At 37.9% G+C, this 20,271-nt stretch overlaps 1 protein-coding gene across 1 annotated transcript in view; it reads left to right on the forward strand.

The window, feature by feature from the left end:
- The window catches only part of hmcn1 (hemicentin 1), a 610,612-nt gene extending 603,134 nt beyond the window's left edge, over positions 1-7,478 (forward strand). The window contains exons 106-107 of the mRNA XM_060830300.1: positions 4,424-4,550; positions 6,696-7,478. Of these exons, the coding sequence (XP_060686283.1) occupies positions 4,424-4,550; positions 6,696-7,062 (494 nt within the window). The 3' untranslated portion in view covers positions 7,063-7,478. The remainder of the gene's footprint in view (positions 1-4,423; positions 4,551-6,695) is intronic.
- Positions 7,479-20,271: the final 12,793 nt, after the last annotated feature.

Here is a 20,271-nt window from a genome sequence, read left to right on the forward strand (position 1 = left end):
TATCGAAGAACTACCTGTTGCTGATGACATCACCATATTGGGTTGGATCTAAATGATGACAAGACAGAGCACAGGAAGGAGATAGACAGCTTAGTGGTTTAGAGACAACAATCTCTCTCTCAATGTCATGAAAATTAAGGACCTGGTCATCGACTTCAGGAAGTGGAATGGAGGACATGCCCCTGTCTGTGTCAGTGGTGCTGAGGTGGAAGTGGTCAAGAGCGTCAAGTTATTGAGAGTCAATACCGCCAATTTATCCTGGTCCACTCATGCTGATACTACAGTCAAGAAAGCACAGTAACTCCTCTATATCCTCAGAAGGCTACCAAAATTTGGCATGTTCACAATGACACTTACCAATTTTTATAGATGCGTCACAGCTTGGTATAGCTACTGCCATGCTGAAGAACACAAGATATTACAGAGTTGTGAATGCAATCCAGTGCATCAAGAAAACCAGCCTTCCTTCCATTGACTCCATCTACACTTCCTGCTGCCTTGCAAAAGCAGCCAACATAATCAAAGTCCACTACCACCCTGGTTATATTCTCCTTCACCCTCTTCCATCAGGCAGCAAATACAAAAGCTTAAAAACATATACCAACAGATTTAAGAACAGTTTCTTCCCCACAGTTATCAAACTTATGAATGAAAAGTTAATCTTTCTCTGTAGCTGTAACACTATATTCTGTACTGTGTACTTGTATAAGGTATGATTTGTCCGATTAGCACCAAAACAATACTTTTCTCTTAATCTTGGTATACGTGACAATAATAAATCAAATCAAATCTATGTTTATTGAAGAGAGAAGTCTGAGAAGTGACCAAATGGATCTTTTAAAATTAAAGAATGGTATTAGAGTAAAAGTAGAAAAGATTTTTTCCACTTGCAAGTGAGAACAGAACTAGGAACTTTTGATGCAAAAGGCCCTGTAAAACTCCAATAAAGGTATACCTCAATCCAGAATGCAATTAAAACATGAAACTCAATGAAAGAATAGTACCTTCTTGTGGCGCAGAGGTGTTGTCCTTACCGCTGGGGCAGGAGGGTTGGGTTCAAGTCCACCTATTCCGGAGGTCACAGAGTCATAGAGATGTACAGCATGGAAGCAAACCCTTCGGTCCAACTCGACCATGCTGACCAGATATCACAACCCAGTCTAGTTTGGCCCCTATCTCTCTAAACCCCTCCTATTCATATACCCATTCAGCCTCCCCTACTTTCTCTGGCAGCTCATTCCATTCATGCACCATCTTCTGTGTGAAAATGTTGTCCCTTAGGTCCGTCTTAAATCTTTCGCCTCTCACCCTAAACCTATGCCCTCTAGTTCTGGACTTCCCACCTTGTCTATTTACCTGTCCATGCCCCTCATGATTTTATAAACCTCTATAAGGTCACCCCTCAGCCTCTGACACTCCAGGGAAAACAGCCCCAGTCTATTCAGCCCCTCCCTATAGCTCGACCCTCCAACCCTTGCAACATCCTTGTAAATCTTTTCTGAACCCTTTCAAGTTTCACAACATCTTTCCGATAGGAGGGAGACCAGAATTGCACACAAGTGTGCTATAACATCTCTGAACAGGTTGTTTAGAAAAATAGGTTGAATGAGAAAAACTTTCAAAAATATTAACAAGACTGGGTGGTGTCATTAATGGGCAGTGTGTGTAAGTATTCAGATGTATAGTTAGCTGTTGCAGAAGACATTGGTGTGGTGGTAGTGTCAACAAATAAAGAAAGTATATAGGGCAAATAGCATAGATCCATATGGGCAAACGAGAGAGAAGAATAGTGTGGGAAGAAGCTCATCTAGATCATAAACATTTGAATGGACTTGTTCAAATATGTAGCCTATTTCTGTGCTATTAATGAATATTTGCAGAAATTTAAATAAGCAATATTAAATTAGGCTTGCATCCAAGGCACATCTCAAGTAATTCGTGAGGATTGCAAATTAGTCAAATAACTTAGAATTTGAAGGTTTCAAACTTTCAGCTCTCTGATTGACCTCAGGATTTTAAATGTAGCCACAATTACATGAATTTATTTACTTCATACAGTGAATTTTAGAACATGGACTTGCATTTTTCCCTTTTTTTTTGCAAATTATTTTAATCTTTTTCTGCGCTAATACTACGGGACACAGGTTCAGGGTGGGGGTAAAATTTAAGAGATATGCAAGGCAGGTTTTTCATACAATAGGTGTTGAGTGTCTGTAATGTGCTGCCAGAGAAGGTGATGGAAGCAGACACAATAGCAGCATTTAAGAAACACCTGGATAAAAACATGAATAGCAAGGGAATAGAAGGATCTGGATCCTGTAAGTGAAGACAGTTTTAAGTATGAATGGGCAAAATATGTCAGCATAGGCTTGGAGGGGTGAAGGACCTGTTCTGTATTGTATTGTTCTTTGTTCTGATTCTTTCATGGGTAGTACCGTCCAGGAGAAATGGTCACCCCCTCTTTACAAGCTGTGGATAAGGGGGAGATCATTGATACACTATTCTTAGATTGCCAGAAGGCATTTGACAAGGTGCAACAGGAAAGGTAATTGTGTAAAGTAGGAACTCAAGGTGTGCAGTCATATATGAGCATGAATAGAAAATTGCTGGCTGTCAGTAAACAGAGTATGCATTCATGGGTCTTTTTTAAATAAGATTGGCAGAATGTGAGACAAGGAGATCCATCTGGTGCTAACATTTATGCCTCATGCCAACTACTTAGTTGAGGGAACAAAGGCATTGTGACTTTGCACATGACATAAAGATAGGTGGGAAAGAACATTGTGAAGATGACATAACAAGGATAAAGACAGATATAGATGGATTATATGAATGATCAAAATTCTGACAGATAGAATGTAATACGAGACAATGTGAAGTTTCTCACTTTGGCAGAAAGAATAAGATAGCAAAGTATTATCTAAATACAGAACTCCAAGGTGCAGAGGAATTCAGATATTCTGGTGAATGAATCACAAAGTTAATCTGTGAGCATAAGTGATTAAGATTAACAACGCTATCCTTTATAATGGGAGGAATTGAACATAAAAGGAGGTAATACTTCAATTATACCATGTGTTGGTGAACCTCATCTTGAATACAGTGTACAATTTTTAGTCTCCTTATTTAATGAAGGATGTAAATGTGCTGACGACAGATCAGACAAGGTTTACTAGATTGATAGCTGGAATGAGTAGGTTGTCTCATGAGGAAAGATTGGACAACCCGAGTTTGTTTTCAGCGGAGCTTTGAAGAGTGAGGGATGATCGGATTTAAGTTTGTAACATCCTGATTAGTCTTGACAAAGTGGATAGGGAAAGGATGTGTGACAACCCAGAACCGAGGAACATTGCTTTAAAATTAACGGTCACCCTTTGAAAACAGAGATGAGGGGAAATTCTGAGGGTTGTGTGACTTTAAACTTTAAACTCTCTGCCTCAGAAGGTGGTGGCAGTAGGGGCAGAGCTACTTGAATATTTTAAAGTGAGAGGTAGATGGACTCTGATTTGGCCAGGAAATCAAAGATTACTAGGGAAGATGGGAATGGGGAATTTGGAACACAAACAGATCAGCCACGATTTTTTAAACGGCAAAAGATGCTTAAAGGGTCAAATGTACTGTATTTACTGTTCGTTCACACGTACTACAGCCACTTGGACTGACTTGATGTGTAAACCTGCACTTGACAGCAAACATCCTAGTTCAACTATAAAGATGATACCAAACATTAGCTCACAACTATCCTTGACTTATTGAATACGAGCATGTGCTTTTCTACTGGAACATAGCTGTGACCAGGTTTTGTGTCCATCCAACCTTTACCAATATCTGCTCAGATGAACTGGAGCATCTCAAATTAAAACAGAAAACGCTAGAAATAGTGAGCGGTAAGTCCTGATAAGAAAGTGTTGATCATTTTCTTTCGTCACAAATTCAATCCAACCTGCTGAGCATTTCCAGTATTTTTGCTTTTTATTTCAGTTTCTGGTATCTACAGTATTTTGCTTTTTTGCAGCATTCCAACTTTTGTGTTGGTGGGACTTGTTAATCAAACGTTGATCAGAACTTCGTGTTTCACCCATTCAAATGCTTTACCAGGTAGTTCTATTGGACAATCACTCTTTAAAATAACCAAAGAAAAATTAATGTTTCTTTAAATCTTAAGCAGGTCAATCTTGTTGGCTGTGTAAGTGAATTATGCACCCGAGTGCTGCATAGCAATAACATGATTCTCATACCCATCATTAAAAGACTGTTGGAGATATATCCATTTGAGTGCATTGGTAAAAACCTATTCCAATAGAGTACTGTACTGTGAATAAGTAGAACATCTTGGTTATCAATTTAAAATAAGCTTGCTTTTGCAATACTTTATTTTTATTATAAAAATAATATTTATTTTGTCTTTGTATGTACTGTCTAGATATTGATGAGTGTCTGGAGCAAAACATCCACTGTGGAGCAAATCACATGTGCTTTAACATGAGAGGCAGCTACCAGTGCATAGACACTCCTTGTCCACCTAAATACCAACGGGATCCAGTCACTGGGTAAGTTTTACCAATACCACTAACTTAGTTCTAACTCTAAGGTTATTTTCCAGTTTCCCTGTTTAATGCACAGATTTCTCCCCGATCCAGAGATTGCCAGTTCACAACATTATTTCCCACTGTATTGCTTATTTGATTTATGACACTTAGAGTAACAAATTTCTAAATTATTAAAGCAGTGCTTGCGCAATGACATTTATTACAAACAATTATTTCGCAATAGTATTTTTCTGTATACATTTAATGCTGCTAATCTGATTAAATGAGAGTAAGTAAAAGCATTATACCATATATATTTAAGTAAAAGTCGAAGTCTTGTCAAAGTCGATCCCTATTTTTAGCCAAAAAATCTGGAATTTTCCACATATATCTTATGTAAAGGTCGACCCTAGTTCTTCACAGATAACAGATCAACATTTGAGAGTGAAGATATTATTCCTGTACGTAAATGTTACGATGAGGAAATGATTTTTTTCTCGTGCTATTGTGTTTTAATGTACAATTTACACTAATTAGGGTATGGATTTCTTAAGTTCATTATCAAATGAGCAATATAATTATAATTAGTGTGATAAACTTTGTATCACACTATCATTTCCTATATAAGGTAGACCTATGTGCATTTACTTCACTATAATTACCATGCAGCTGTTGACTATTTCCCACAGCTACAATAATCAATGAGACTGTATGACAGCCAAATGCCTGATAAGCTATTATTTCTGATTTAAAATAAGTTAAAATATTAGTTTAATAAACTAAAACAATAGTTGATGAGAGAAAATGGAAGGAAATTGAAGAATTTAGTGCAAAAGGTCAGAGTCAGCTGACAACCTCCCTTTGTGTGCAGCTCAGTTCACCTGTAGCACTCATGGAATTATTGTAATTCATTGTGCATGAATTTCAGACTCTCAAAAGTAGTATTCATGTAATAGCTGACACCATAAATTTAACCTTAAAAATAGTTCAAAATGTTTGACTTTTATACGATTATATACAGTATTCAGAAATACAATTACGTTCAGTTCTTCAGCAAAATCCTGCATTAAGCAGAAAATACTATCCAGTTTTGCTCCTTGAATTGAAGGAATAAAGATAGAGGCTGTCTACAAATGGACAGTAATTTATAATTTTAGAAGCTAAGTAGGTGAGTTGTATTTTATTTCCTTCGATTTACTATTTTTATAATTGGCTTAACCATCTGGGTGGTGTTAAAACAATATTTTAAGTGTTTATATGATGTGAGCTAAAAATTTGTAAAACAAGGTAGTCCAGAGACAAAGGATCACATTCTGGATCTATTGCAGGTTTGGTGTTAATATTCCTTACGGTACTCCATTCTACCTTTAAAAATTACAAGTACTGTCCCCTGTGGGTTATGTTACATCTTAAGTTCAGAGGCCAAGAGTTATGATTGACACAATTTCACATTAAACACGGCACCATTACTGAGAATGTTAAACGAAACTATTTCAATTAACTCATGGTTACTCGTGGTTCAAGGATGGTCACTCTGAGGTGACTGCAGATTGTTTAAGTGTGATCAGCAATTAAAATCTTCCTGCTTGATTTCTTGGGGACTCTCCTTGTCAATGCACATCCTCAATCTTCTCCCTTGAGCCCGGATATGTAAGAATTTTCATTTTAACAGCTGTGAACAATCATATTCGAGTTGCAGATTAGTTTGTAATTTATAGTTAACTGGTTGATTCATGTATTTCCATGAATCTCATTGGTTTAGCAATAACAGGACTTCTTCCTGTCCTGCTGAATGACTGCCTGGTTTCAATCAGCTTCCCTTACTTTCAACGTGTTTTCTCTGATTAGCACTGCAATAAACAAATATCAATTGGCAAGTATTGCCCTCATCAGATCTCCACATAAACAATATTGTAAACTTGTAGCCAGTCTGTTAAAGTAAATATTTTGGGATTTAAATATATGCAAACATTCAGGTATGAGGAAGTTATTTTCACAAAGAGGGATCAACATGTGTAATGGGGAGGGTGGTCAATGCAAGATCCTCGCAATAAATTGAGAAAATGTATGGTCTTTCTGATTGGATATAGTAGAATGAGTCAAAAATCTTCCTTTATCCTGTACCTACTTTGAGATTTTGAATTGAAATTGAATTTTGTTTTATAGATTTTGTCTGAAGGATTGTCCACCCAATGACCTGGAATGTGCTCTAAGTCCATATGCCTTGGAGTATAAGCTTGTTGCTCTTCCATTTGGTATTTCTGCAAACCAGGATCTTATCCGCCTTGTGGCTTACACTCATGATGGAGTGATGCATCCCAGAACAATCTTCTACATGGTTGATGAGGATCCACTGATACCCTTTGCCATTCGTGATGAGAACTTGAAAGGAGTTGTATTTACAATCAGACCATTACGAGAGCCACAGACATATAGGATGAAAGTACGAGCATCATCCTACAGTGTGGATGGAACTATTGAATATCAGACTACATTCATAGTTTATATAGCAGTGTCTGCATACCCATACTAAAAGCACTTCAAGTATTTTTTTTAATCCACCCAAGTATAGGTCAGGACCACCGGGATGCAAATGTTTGAAATCTGCCATTGTCTAATACAGTTTTGTGAAAATGGTGCTATGTTTTGGCAGTATGCATATCTGAAGCTTGTGAACAGCAGGCACCAATCTGGCATGCTGTTTGAACAAGGCAGACAAATTATCATTCTCACCAATGCTTAACCAAAGACCAAATAGCCACCAGTCATTTAAAGTCAATACACTGTATAAGAAGATGACAAGTTCTTGGAGTTAGATATGAAGATGTATTCTATTTTTTTGAAGTGTATATATGAGTAATTCTCTGTATTTTCTACACAGTTAACTATGGTTCATTTATTTTGTTTTCCCCAAAAGGCTAAAGTGTGACATCAGATAACAAAATAAAGATCACACTCTTCTAACTTTTATATCAGTCAATCCTCCATTTTTTAAAAACATTTTAAGATAACGTTTCTCAAATCTGATGTGGCAGACTAATGTTAAGATAGTCATTGGATGACTATCCTTTGAGCATTAGCATCCTGATTTTCATAGAAAATGCTTACTTCATCTTTCTTGAGCAGGGTCTCCATCACTAAAGCTATGAGAATTAAGTGGTAAATGAATGCACAGATGATGTGACCTTGGTAAAACGTCAGTGCCAATAATGATAATTGTCTGAGAACTAACCCTTGTAATTTATACAACAAAGACCTTTCTTTTTAAATTTAATTAGTGTGTTAATGTTTACACCATTGGAAGATTTGAGATCTACACATAGTCTGTGTTGTGCTTACTACATTCTGCAAAGATACAGTAATTGCAAGCAGGCTACTACTATTACTAATACTGCTGAAGGTGAGTTGGATAACTTTATACTGGAGCATCAACATTATGATGCTATCTAACTATCTTATAGGTTAGTTGCTTGTCTGGTCCAGGATCTGTGTGAAAATAATAAAATATTTTTTCCTTTACATAATAGAACCCATTCTGATGCATATAGGTATATTGTCTTTACACATCAAGACAACATTTTGGTGTGCATATAACATTAGGGCTAGATTTGGTTATGTAGTTAAGGCTTGGCAGTGTAGCTTCGATCTGCAGTGTGTTACCTGTTGCCACAGATGGATGTGTATTGAGTCTTGGACATGTGGTTGTTGTCTAGCATTAACGCAATACTTTCAGTACCTAATTTGTCATCCTGTGTGACAGATGTTTGATTATATGCAGTTTGAATCTGTTGTTTCTTTCTTTGTAGGACTCGAACAAAGCTTGTCACAATGTCACATGATTTCGGCTGGACATAACATTGTGGATTCTTTTCATGACAAACATTGTGTGACAAACTCAAACTCTTAAACTTTGTCCTGGTTTGAGTTGGGATAACTGTTTGCATTTTCGTTAGTCATGCTGTTTCTCCTCTTACCAACAATGTGTCATGACATGGTTGGGTGGTGAGAGTATGAGAGGGAAGAACTATGTGGATTTGTCTTCCAAACAAGACAGTTGTTGGCAAGGGTAAGCCAGTGCCTCGAGGAATAGCACTTAGATTGAATATAGCTACCCAAAAATCTTGGTAAATCACTTTAAACTTGACTGGCTTGGATTTTGTGGTCATGTCTTGGAAAGAACACTGGTATACTGTGGATATAGTTTGTTGAGAAACACCAAATGTACATAGAACATAGAACATAGAAAAATACAGCGCAGTACAGGCCCTTCGGCCCTCAATGTTGCGCCGACCGAATCCTACCTAACCTACACTAGCCCAATAACTTCCAAATGCCTATCCAATGCCCGCTTAAATGACCATAAAGAGGGAGAGTTCACCACTGCTACTGGCAGGGCATTCCATGAACTCACAACCCGCTGTGTAAAGAATCTACCCCTAACATCTGTCCTATACCTTCCACCCCTTAATTTAAAGCTGTGTTCCCTTGTAACAGCTGACTCCATTAGCGGTAAAAGGTTCTCAGTGTCTACCCTATCTAAACCCCTAATCATCTTGTACACCTCTATCAAATCTCCCCTAAACCTTCTTTTCTCCAATGAGAACAGCCCCAAGTGCCTCAGTCTTTCCTCATATGATTTTCCTACCATACCAGGCAACATCCTGGTAAACCTCCTCTGCACTCGTTCCAATGCCTCCACATCCTTCCTATAGTATGGCAACCAAAACTGCACACAATACTCCAGATGAGGCCGCACCAGAGTCTTATACAACTGCAACATGACCTCAGGACTCCGGAACTCAATTCCTCTGCCAATAAAGCCCAGTACACCATATGCCTTCCTCACAGCACTATTTACCTGGGTGGCAACTTTCAGAGATCTGTGTACATGGACACCAAGATCCCTCTGCTCATCCACACTACCAAGTAGCCTACCATTAGCCCAGTAATCCATCTTCTTGTTACTCCTACCAAAGTGAATGACTTCACACTTAGCTACATTGAATTCCATTTGCCACCTTTCTGCCCAGCTTTGCAACTTGTCTATATCCCGCTGTAACCTGCCACATCCTTCCTCACTATCCACAACTCCACCGACTTTTGTGTCATCCGCAAACTTACTCACCCAGCTTTCAAGCCCCTCCTCTAGATCATTTATAAAGATAACAAAAAGCAATGGTCCCCAAACAGATCCTTGAGGTACACCGCTAGTAACTGCACTCCAAGATGAACCTATACCATCAACTACTACCCTCTGTCTCCTTCCAGCCAGCCAATTTCTAATCCAAACCTCTAATGCACCGTACTGAGTATGGTGGTCAGTGTGTCAGTGATAGCATCTTTGATTTGTCATACACAATGGAATTTGATAAAGATGTCTGTATTCAGTATTTAAACATGTAGAAGACCAATCATAATCTTGGACCACAACTTGGAAAGAATCTGTAAGAGAGATTCTCTCAACTGTTGAGGTTAATGGAGTTGACATGTCTCTTGCAACCTGATCAGTTCATAATAAAAATCACACAACACCAGGTTATAGTCCAACAGGTTTACTTGGACGCACTTGCTCTCAAAGCGCTGCTCCTTCATCAGGCATCTCCAAATCATGATCAGCTCATAGATGTTTTCATTGATGCCAGACCAATATGGATTCATACACCCATCTCTTGGTTTTAATCTGCAACCATGTGACCTTTATGGTCTAGCATGTCCTGATCTGGAGTTTGTGGGATTGTTACTTCTTTGTCTTCAAAAATTACATTTCTGCAAAGTCACAATTCTTCTCTGCATAAGCGAAAAGAACCTGCTTGCTTAGGGACCTGTTGAATGTAATTGGTCCACCTGCTAATGATCTTTTTTGAACTGTTGCAACTGGTCATTAAATGATGCAGCTTGTTAAATCTGTTCTGCTTGGCTATGACCAAACTTTGAGATTGATGTTGAGAGTACCTTCTAATTCAGATTCAGTAACATCCACTTGCAATTCTAAAATAATTTCTTTGTACTTTGTGGAATTTGAAAGTCAGCTAATAAGACCAATGAAAACCATAATTTGGGAAACTGGTTTGTACTGTACTTTTAAATCATACTTTTGAATCTTCACAAGTAATTATGGAGGTATACTTGTGAACGACTGTCAACAGGTTATACCCAACAGTTTGTGATTGGTATGCACAGTTAAATGCTTGCCAATAAGTATGTGTAAAACCCTCGTGTTCCAAAAATCAGAGTAAGAGTTTTTCCTTCAAAGTTGGAGTAGTTTGCCTGAGCTATTGTATAGAAATACCTTGCTACCAAATACTCACATGTTCCAAGGCCTTTTTGGGATGCACTTATTTCCAAAGTTGTAGGCTTGAGGAATCATAATATTGAGTACTGTACATACTTGCTGAATGATCAAACATTTTTGAGATTGAAAAATACACTGGTGATCTTCCTGTCATATATATGGTGTACTTTTACAGAGAAGATCTTGAACAGGAGAGACTTTGGATGCAGAATTTAGAGATAAAAAGACTGAAGAAAACAAAGCATGTTTTTAAAGGACCTTTGTCTTATGGTATAGGCATCTTCTGTATATCTGCTATTTGGCAGGATCCATCTAGTAACATTTCATGAGTAGATCTGGTTCATGTCGATTTGATATTTTTCGTTGTTGAAAACAAGACAATGTTTCCTTCCCCATGTTATAAGCTGACGTTTAGATCCTCTAAGGATTACAATGTCATGTGTGATGGAGAGACAACCTGGTAGATTCTAGATGATAAGATCCATATCTTGTTGGAACACATCCTGGTTGATGGTTAACCCAAATAGCAATCTGAGGAAAATATCAACTGAAAGTTGTTCTAAAGTTATCAGTTTTTGTGACTTTGTGAAATAACAGATCGACTAATATTCATTCTTGGCATCAAGTTTGGAAAAGTGTTTAACTCCTGAAACTCTGGGATTAAGTCCTTCCAGGATAAAAATCTTTTGTAAACATCTCTTTAATTCAATATTCAGTGTCCTAGGATGTAAATATATACTGTGCCTTTTCTTTGAAATGCAAGTGATGGAGTATGATGTTCATCTTTGTAGATGATGCTATTTTTCACCATACAATCCAATTTCTGTTTGAGCTTGACTTGAATGTGAATGTTGCAGTTAATGTTCTGGGTCAGTCCAGTAATAGTTAACACCACATTGCCTTTAAAGTTGCCAATATCATAAAACACCTCTTGGTAAAGTTCATGTAGGTCATGGACAGACTTAGGGTTACAGTCTAGAATCTTATTGTTACAGTTTTTTTTAAGTTAATGAATCATAAATCATTGTGCATGCTGGTGGGCCAATAAAGAGAGTCCAGCTGCTTCAACAATGTAAAACATTTCAGATTCCATCCTGAGGAGCTTTAATGATTTTCAACTTGGAATAAGATGTTAAACTCATTGTAAACAATTAGTATAATGCAATCCATACATAGTATGCTATGTCAGTTTCCAGAGTACATCTTATTTAAGATGCCTAAAGGGATAGTTTGTGCACTTGCAATAATGAATAAGGGCTCATGCCCGAAACGTCGATTCTCCTGCTCCTTGGATGCTGCCTGACCTGCTGCGCTTTTCCAGCAACACATTCTCAGCACTTGCATCAATGTCAATCTTGGCATACAGTCCATGCCAAGGTATATCACTTGGATGGAAGTAAATCTATAAACATTTATGATGGTGTCCATGTGGTATGGCAAATTGACCATGTGGCAATTGTAAGCTTCTTCGATGTGCTTGTGTATTTTGGATGGAACTTTGGAAATGTTCTTGATGTTTCTTGTTTGACCTTTCTTCATGTATTGGTCTGAAGAATTCTACAACACTTTGGGACATCCTGCACATCCTTTACCCTTTGTCCAGAGAAACCTAATGTCCTGTTGTAGACTGTAGCTTTCGTATGTCATGAAATGTTGGACTCTGCTTTGGTGTTTGAGACAGGCCATGTCTCATGTAGAATTTGGATGCTTTACTCACCCTGTTGATAGTTGCAATAGATGGTGCAGAGTTAATCACTGAAGGTGTTGTTAGCCCACAACAATGGTTTCAAACTTGATTCCATTTTATATCCTTTTGATGATGACTTTTAACCAAACCCAAAAGCTTTAATGGATGAGGAAACAGATTAGCTCCAATAGCCTTTTAGCTAATTTAATCTTGGCTAAGTCACTTTCACCTTTGTAAATGAATGAATGTACCTGCCTATGAATTGATTGTTTATTTTCATTTTGCTTTTGGCAGTATGACATTAATTCAAGTCAAACGTTACCTAGTCTTCTGTAAACTGAAAGGTTTTGATAGAATCTTTGCATCATCATTAGAAATACCTCAGACATTGACTCCTTCACAAAGCAATGTGGAGTTTGATTACCTGCATTTCCAGCTACTTGTTCATCCATGAAGTAAAGTCCTTGATTTGGAGTAACCAGAAACTGCCAAAGGAGTTAAACAAAAAAATGACCAAACTAAAGAATGACAACTAAAAACTAATGCAGTTGAATAAAAAGTATTCTACATAGGAAGGAAAACTGGACAAAAGTATGTGAATTGTGTTGAAATAGCTGGGAAACTTATTGTTCATGATCATCAAATGCAACAGCAACAAAGTGAAGGGAATGAGAAGTCAATGATCAAACTGTACAATTCTCTGGCCAGATCAAACTTTGTGCTAGGTTGTAGTCATTGAAAATCCAGTAGGACATTTAAAGCACTAGTGTTACAGGCTGATCCCCAGCATCAGGTGATTAAAATGAGGAAACCTGGAAAGGATCAAGGTGATCATATTAGAGTAATGCAAGAGGATAAATGATATAGACATCCAAATACAGCTTTAGTTTAAACAGTGAAAGTCATGTAATGTGCACAGTTTAAAGTATTAAAAGACAATCAGAAGGTTGATATCCAGGAGATGAACTTTCACAAGTGAACAACATTTCAGCAAGCATACAACTGGTATTACAATGAACCCATCAGTAAATATATTCCAACTGTTTGTCTGCCAATTGAGCAGCCCAAAGATAATAACCATATCATTAACAGCAAATACATGCAAAAGAAGCACAAATCAAGAAATGCAAATGTTGGTTCTCAATGCTTTGCAATAGAATCTAAATTACTATAATTTACAATGTCAAGATTAACAATCCTTTCTCCGGATTCAGCCGGACATAGGGCGAAAGGTTGTAATAGCACCAGGAATGGATCTTCCAAAGCAGGATTTCAGCTTGTGGGTAATAGTCTGACTTGGATGGCTACAGTCATAGTTTGAGTTTTGTACCTTCTTAAAATTATGAGGAATTCTATTCTACCACCCCTTTGAGCACCATTCGTATGGAAACAATTCCCCTTGCATCCCCTCTAAACATCCCTAGATCTCTGTCCCCCTTTGTAGACACCCCAACATTCCTATCCATTCTACTTAATCTTTTAAATTTTATCCCCTCTCAGGTCTCCCACCGTAACTTCCTCCATTCTGAAGAAATCAACTTTATCCTATCCAATTTTTCTCATACCGGGAATTCTTCAGACCAGGCAAAATTATTTTATCTTCTCTGTACCCTCTCTAGTGCAATCCCATCTTTCCTACAATACAGTAATCAAAACTGTAAGTAATACTCCACCTGCAGTCTAGTGGTTTTTTTAATTCCAGAATAATATTCTACGTCTCATTTCATTAAAGGCAAGTGCCCCACACGTGCCCCTTCTTGACCACATTGCCTGCAATCTCTGAATGCAGGTAATACTCCAGGTCTTTCAGGAGAATAAATCCTATACAACAATGAGCTCAGGGTGGATTGTTCACTCCAATCTGAAGCCTCAAACCAGGGTATGGAAGACCCTCTCAGTGCCCATCACTATTGCCTTTGCATTTTATGCCACAGGATCTTACCAGACAACAATAAACAGAGTCATCATGTTGTGGCTCATTGTTACACACAGTCGCCTGAGGTGGGAATTGAATCTGGGTCTCTGGCACTGTGAGGCAGCAGTGCTAACCACTGTGCCACCGTGCCGCCCATGTGTCTCATTTGAATATCTGTTTCTTTCTGAGATACTTGTAAGAATTGCAAATTACTAGAAGATTTGTTAGAATTTCTGTGTATAAATAAAGAGGCTTTCAAATGCAAAATCTGACTCAATATGGGTGGTGGTGCATTCTCACTGTTTCATCATAAGCACAATATCCTAATTTGTTTCCTACCCTCACCCACTACAATATGAAACCCTCACAGCTTCCACAAACTCAGTGTTCGATTCTCCCAGTACCTGTACTAAACAAGTTGTCAGTTTTCTCCATCGGACATTACACAGAGAAAAATAATTTAGAGATGCAGGTCTAAGATAATTTCACCTCTTTGCAAGCACAATGCCTTTAAGCTGAGGTGTTCCCAAAGTCATTTCTTTCACTGACCGTAAAAATATGTGAGTCATTGGGGATGGAATGTTCCTTATTTATTTTGTTGTTTATTGAATGAGCTTTATTTAAAAAAAGGTTGGGAAGGATATCCTGCAGAAAATCAATTTCATGATTTTGCAAATGGATATCACTGGAAGGGTAGTGTGTCAAAATTTGCTGTTGGAATACTTTGAACAGCATTTTCTGTTAATTACAATTCCCTATACATTTAAACATTTGTTCTGTTACATTGCTGAAAATTTGAGCTGCTCATACCACAACAAGAGAAACCAGGCAAATGGGAGCTGAGAAAACAGCAAGCGGCTGTAAAGTTCCAACATGTTGGAGAATAGAGAAATTAACATTGCAAAGGCTAGGTATAAATTTTGGAGTGATGAATTCAATGTCAAATTAGGCACAAAAAAAGAGAAAGGAAAATTGCGTAAAGCAAAAAAAGAGACAAACAAAAAGTTAAGAAAAATGTTGAGCAGTTTTAAAATCTCCAGCGACAATGAAAACCGGAAGGAATGTGACTCCATAATTACCAAACTGTGTATCATGACAGCTGACCTGGCATACAAAATGATCCCATTTTCCAGACCGCAAAAAAATGCATGTTTTACTTATTGTTACCTTGTAACTAATGGCTTTCAAAATGTTGATCACCCACACCAGTGGTTCATTTCTATACTCGATTGCTTCAGCCAATGACCTCTTCTATAGCTTCCCCTCCCTGTCAATTTTGGGAAGAATTTTCTGAGTTTAAAAGGTGGACTTAAGAGCTGACATCTATGGGGTAATTAATTTTCAGCGCCATCTTCTTTGAAAATGAAGTTTGTAAAGGAAGCTGAAGGTGACGTCTTCCCAATATTCAATTGAAATAAAATGCAAGTCAAATAGAAAACATGGTATTACAATGGAATGAGCAAAAATGTACATTGGATAAGCAGTGTAATTACTTAGTTTCCTATTCTCTTCCTGTAGTCTGTTTAAAGAGAATTGCACAAGATTCCATACAAAATAACATCAAAATTATGCAAAACACAAAAGATCTCTTAATAGTGCCCTTGACTATGCACTTACCTTACTTGGATGCAAAATTAAATTTTTGTATGGACAAACATCAAAGGGAGAAGGAAGGGAGGAAACAACAGCAAATAATGTGTGCATAGTTTAAGAAGCAGGTATGGTTTCAGTGGTGTTCATCCTTTCCCAGTTGCCTACATATAATTGTAGTGAATATTACTTCTTGAGACAGTAATAAATGAACTGGATTCATAGAGTACTGAAATGGAGAAGCACCACTGACACAAAATACAACATTGTCAACAACCCAAACAACAAAGAAAATCCTTTGAAAGAGCTTGTCATTGAATATATTGATTAGCCTGATAGCTATCAAACACCTATTTTATAACTTTACAAATTTAATATTGTCACTAAAAAAAATCATCACATATTCTGTCCAGAGAACAAAGTTTGCTGAAATCAATTTTGCAATTATTTTCCTTAAAGATGGGACTTTTTTTGGTTACATTCCTGAGTCAGTAAATGACAAATTGTAGTTTGACCAGTTTGAAATTTGATAATTGGGTAACAATGTTTCAATACACTGCTTGGAAAAAAGTCATGATATTCCCTGAAGGGCATTCCTCATAAGAAATAGGATTATGTGGAGGCAGTTCAGCCCCATGAGTTTGCTGTGCTCTTTAAAATCATGGCTGATCAATTTTCAACCTCAACTCTCTACTTTTCTGTCTACTCTCCATAACCAATCACTAATTAAAAATCTATGTCCTCAGATTTATTCAATGTCTCGGCAACAATGCTTCTGGTTAGTGAATTCCATAGATTACTGACCCTTTAAGAGAAGTAATGCTTTCTCATCTCTGATTGACATCCATCACCCCTTAGCCTAAAAATATGACCTCTCATTCTGGATTGTCCCACTTTGTCAATCCCCTTTAGCTTCTTATATTCCTTAGATCTCCTGTCATCCTTCTAAACTCTAGCAAGTATAGGCCTAATCTGCTCCATCTCTCTTCATAAGACATGCCTTTCATCTCTGGAATGAATATAATGAACCTTCACTTAACCGCCTCTAGTGCAATTACATGATGAATTCGACGTTTCGAGCATAAGCCCTTCATCAGGGCTTATGCTCGAAACGTCGAATTCTCTATTCCTGAGATGCTGCCTGGCCTGCTGTGCTTTGACCAGCAACACATTTGCAGCTGTGATCTCCAGCATCTGCAGACCTCATTTTTTACTCAATTACATGATGACCCCTGCAGTGAGACACAGAAACTGGTATTCTGTTTCTTACCAATTTACACAGGAATGAGAACATTTTTACAGTTGAACAGATTCCAAAATGACAGTAAAATTCTCCAGACACTGGAAATTTGAAATAAGCCTGAAAATGCTCTAAACATTCAGCAAGTCTGGTGGCATCTGTAGAGAGAAATAGGGAAATGGGCCAAATCTTCTGGGAGCAGCAATCACTATCACTACCATTCTTGCTCCTACTTTATTCCATCAGGAACTACTGATGTCGTTCCTCATTTTTGCCTCTGATGAAATTATTTCAGTCTTTTTAGAAATGCAGAACATACCTGAAGTCGGTATCCTTCTACACAGCACGAGGTCACCAGGAGAGGCCAAGCAATATCTGTTTTAATGGCACTAACTGCCAGATTCTTGTAAGTGTACACCACTAAAACACAAAATTTTGAGACATACAAACAGCTTTTCACAGTGTTAGTTCTAAAATGGTATACAGCAGCAAACAGCAAGAGGGAGGGAGAGCATCAAACAGAGAAGCATGTGCAAATCCCCTCTGGAGGAAAGCATTTTTGTCAAAAGTGGTATCATGGAAGGAAAGGTTAAGTATTTCACATCTAATTGAGAAAATCCAGTCTTAATTTCATGTAAGTACCCTCTACTTAATTTAATCTTAATTTTCCATCGTAAGATAAGATGTTGGAGTACATGCCTTTGGAGACCACTTCACCATTCAATGAGATCATGGTTGATCGATGATACTCAACCCCACTTCCCTGCCTTTTTCTCATAACTCTTGATTCCCTTAATAATTAAAAATCTATGTCAGCTTTGAACATACTTAACTCAACCTTGACTGCTCTCTTCATTAAAGAATTTCATAAATTCATCATTCTCCGGTAAGATATTCCTCCTCACTTCTGTCTTAAGTATTTGTAAATACTTGATGCCAGTGAAATAAAGAATCACTATTTCATGATTTGCACTGTCTGCTGATCACAAAGTGAATTATTATGAATGAGGTAAGTGGGTAAGGTGCAATTAGGTAAGTTTGATAATAGGTGGGTAGAGAGAGTAGTAAGGGTATGGAATGTTTTGCCTGCAACGGTAGTAGATTCACCAACTTTAACTGCATTTAAGTCGTCATTGGACAAACATATGGACGTACATGGAATAGTGTAGGTTAGATGGGCTTCAGATTGGTATGACTGGTCGATGCAACATCGAGGGTCAAAGGGCCTGTACCGCACTGTAATGTTCTATATGTGACATGATGACAGGTGGGTAAAATATGCATCTGGGTCATGAGGGCTGTGGCCAAGTGGACTTGTCAGGTCAAGGGGTAATAGGGTCAGGTTGAGAGGCTGGGAGGGATTGAGTGGTCTGGTTAAAGCAAGGAGCAATCCAAGTCAGGGGTTAGTTGGGAAGGACTCTACTCTAGTTTGGTTAGGGGGAAATGTATTTTTTGAAGGGGAATTGGGGGCTTCAGGTAATTGGTGAGAGAAGTTAGATGGTTTTAATATCAGTCTAATATTTACTAGGCAACTGTCCAGGTAAATAAATTGGAACTATCCAAATGTTTTTAATCTGAGTGGGAATTGTTTACATGCAGCAGGTAAATTGTCTGGCAGAAGTTTAAACTTGTTAGGCAATTTGCACAGAATCATTGCATCAGGACCTCTAAAGATTCCCAGTTTACATCTCCAGCTATATGTCTGATCTCTGAATATCTGGAGGCTAGAAAATCGAGGCCAATGTCTGTGACCTTCCATCAGAATAGGGAGGAATTTGAAACTTTTTTTTGAGCAAATATAGATATGGTGGGTGGGGGAGTGGAATGAACAACAAAAGACAACTTGTGACAGTGGAGGGCAAGAAAGATAAAATATGAAAAGGTTTCATGCAGCAAGACCAAAGGAAGGATTGTATTGTTTAGCTAATTATTCAATCACAATAAAAGATTATTTGGCCCTGTGCTTGTAGTGATTTATGGCATAGGAAGACAAAGGATAATAATGTACCTTTAATGTAAAGAAAAGCCCCATGGCCCAAAGTTTAAAATCACACAACACCAGGTTATATCCAACAGGTATAATTGGAAGCACACTAGCTTTCGGAGCGTCGCTCCTTCATCAGGTGGTAGTGGCCCATGTAGCAAAGGCAGAGGAAATCTTTGGTTAGAAATTTAAACTAAGAAGGGAAAAAGTGAAAAAATGGAATTAACCTAATTTTTTTTTAGTAGCAAGACTCTCTTTCACAGCGTCAATCTTTGTGAGTCTCTTGTTCTGTCTATGTCTACGTCCCTCTGCTTTAATTACTGACCATGCTATGGTTAGTGATGTTCTGCTTTGGTCTATTGTTCCATGATACTCCAGACATCCTGATGCAATACTGTAGTTTTGGTAAAAAGATATGTCACAGGTGAAACTAGTAAAGTTTGTAAATCAACTATCAATCTACAATTAAACATTTAAACATTATTTGAAGTCATTAGCAAAAACATGGAAAGGGATTTTTTAAACCAAGTTATGACCTGGAATGTGGTTGGTGAGTAGTAGGTTCAAAGTTGACTTTCAAAAGTGAATTGGATAAGTACTTGGGGGAGGGGGAAGGGAAAAACATGACAGGAATACTAATTGAGTAGCTTTTGCACAAAACCCTGCACAAGTAGATGTGCTGACTGCTTTGCATTGTTATCATTTCGCGAAAAGGCAGCTCTGGTGGTGCTTGTGGTTTCCATACCTTGGGTCCTGGTACCCCACCTGCCCCAGAGGTGAGTAATAATATCTGAATACAGGTTGATGACAACTTCCAGGAGGAGCGGTCAAATACTCACGCATGACGTACTGTGCTTCAGTCCACAGCTACCTGTCCAGGTGAAACAACTACAGGATGAAATCCAAAACCAACTGACGTGATTGTTGTTTTTTTCCGAGCTCTGAATATTGCTTGTAAATCAGATGCAGGGTTTTCTGGTTGTAAACGGTGGTTCCCTCTGTGCAACTTACAAAGAGATTAGAAACTCAAGAAA

This window comes from Hemiscyllium ocellatum, chromosome 9 (assembly GCF_020745735.1).
Source record: "Hemiscyllium ocellatum isolate sHemOce1 chromosome 9, sHemOce1.pat.X.cur, whole genome shotgun sequence".
NCBI classification, from domain to species: domain Eukaryota; kingdom Metazoa; phylum Chordata; class Chondrichthyes; order Orectolobiformes; family Hemiscylliidae; genus Hemiscyllium; species Hemiscyllium ocellatum.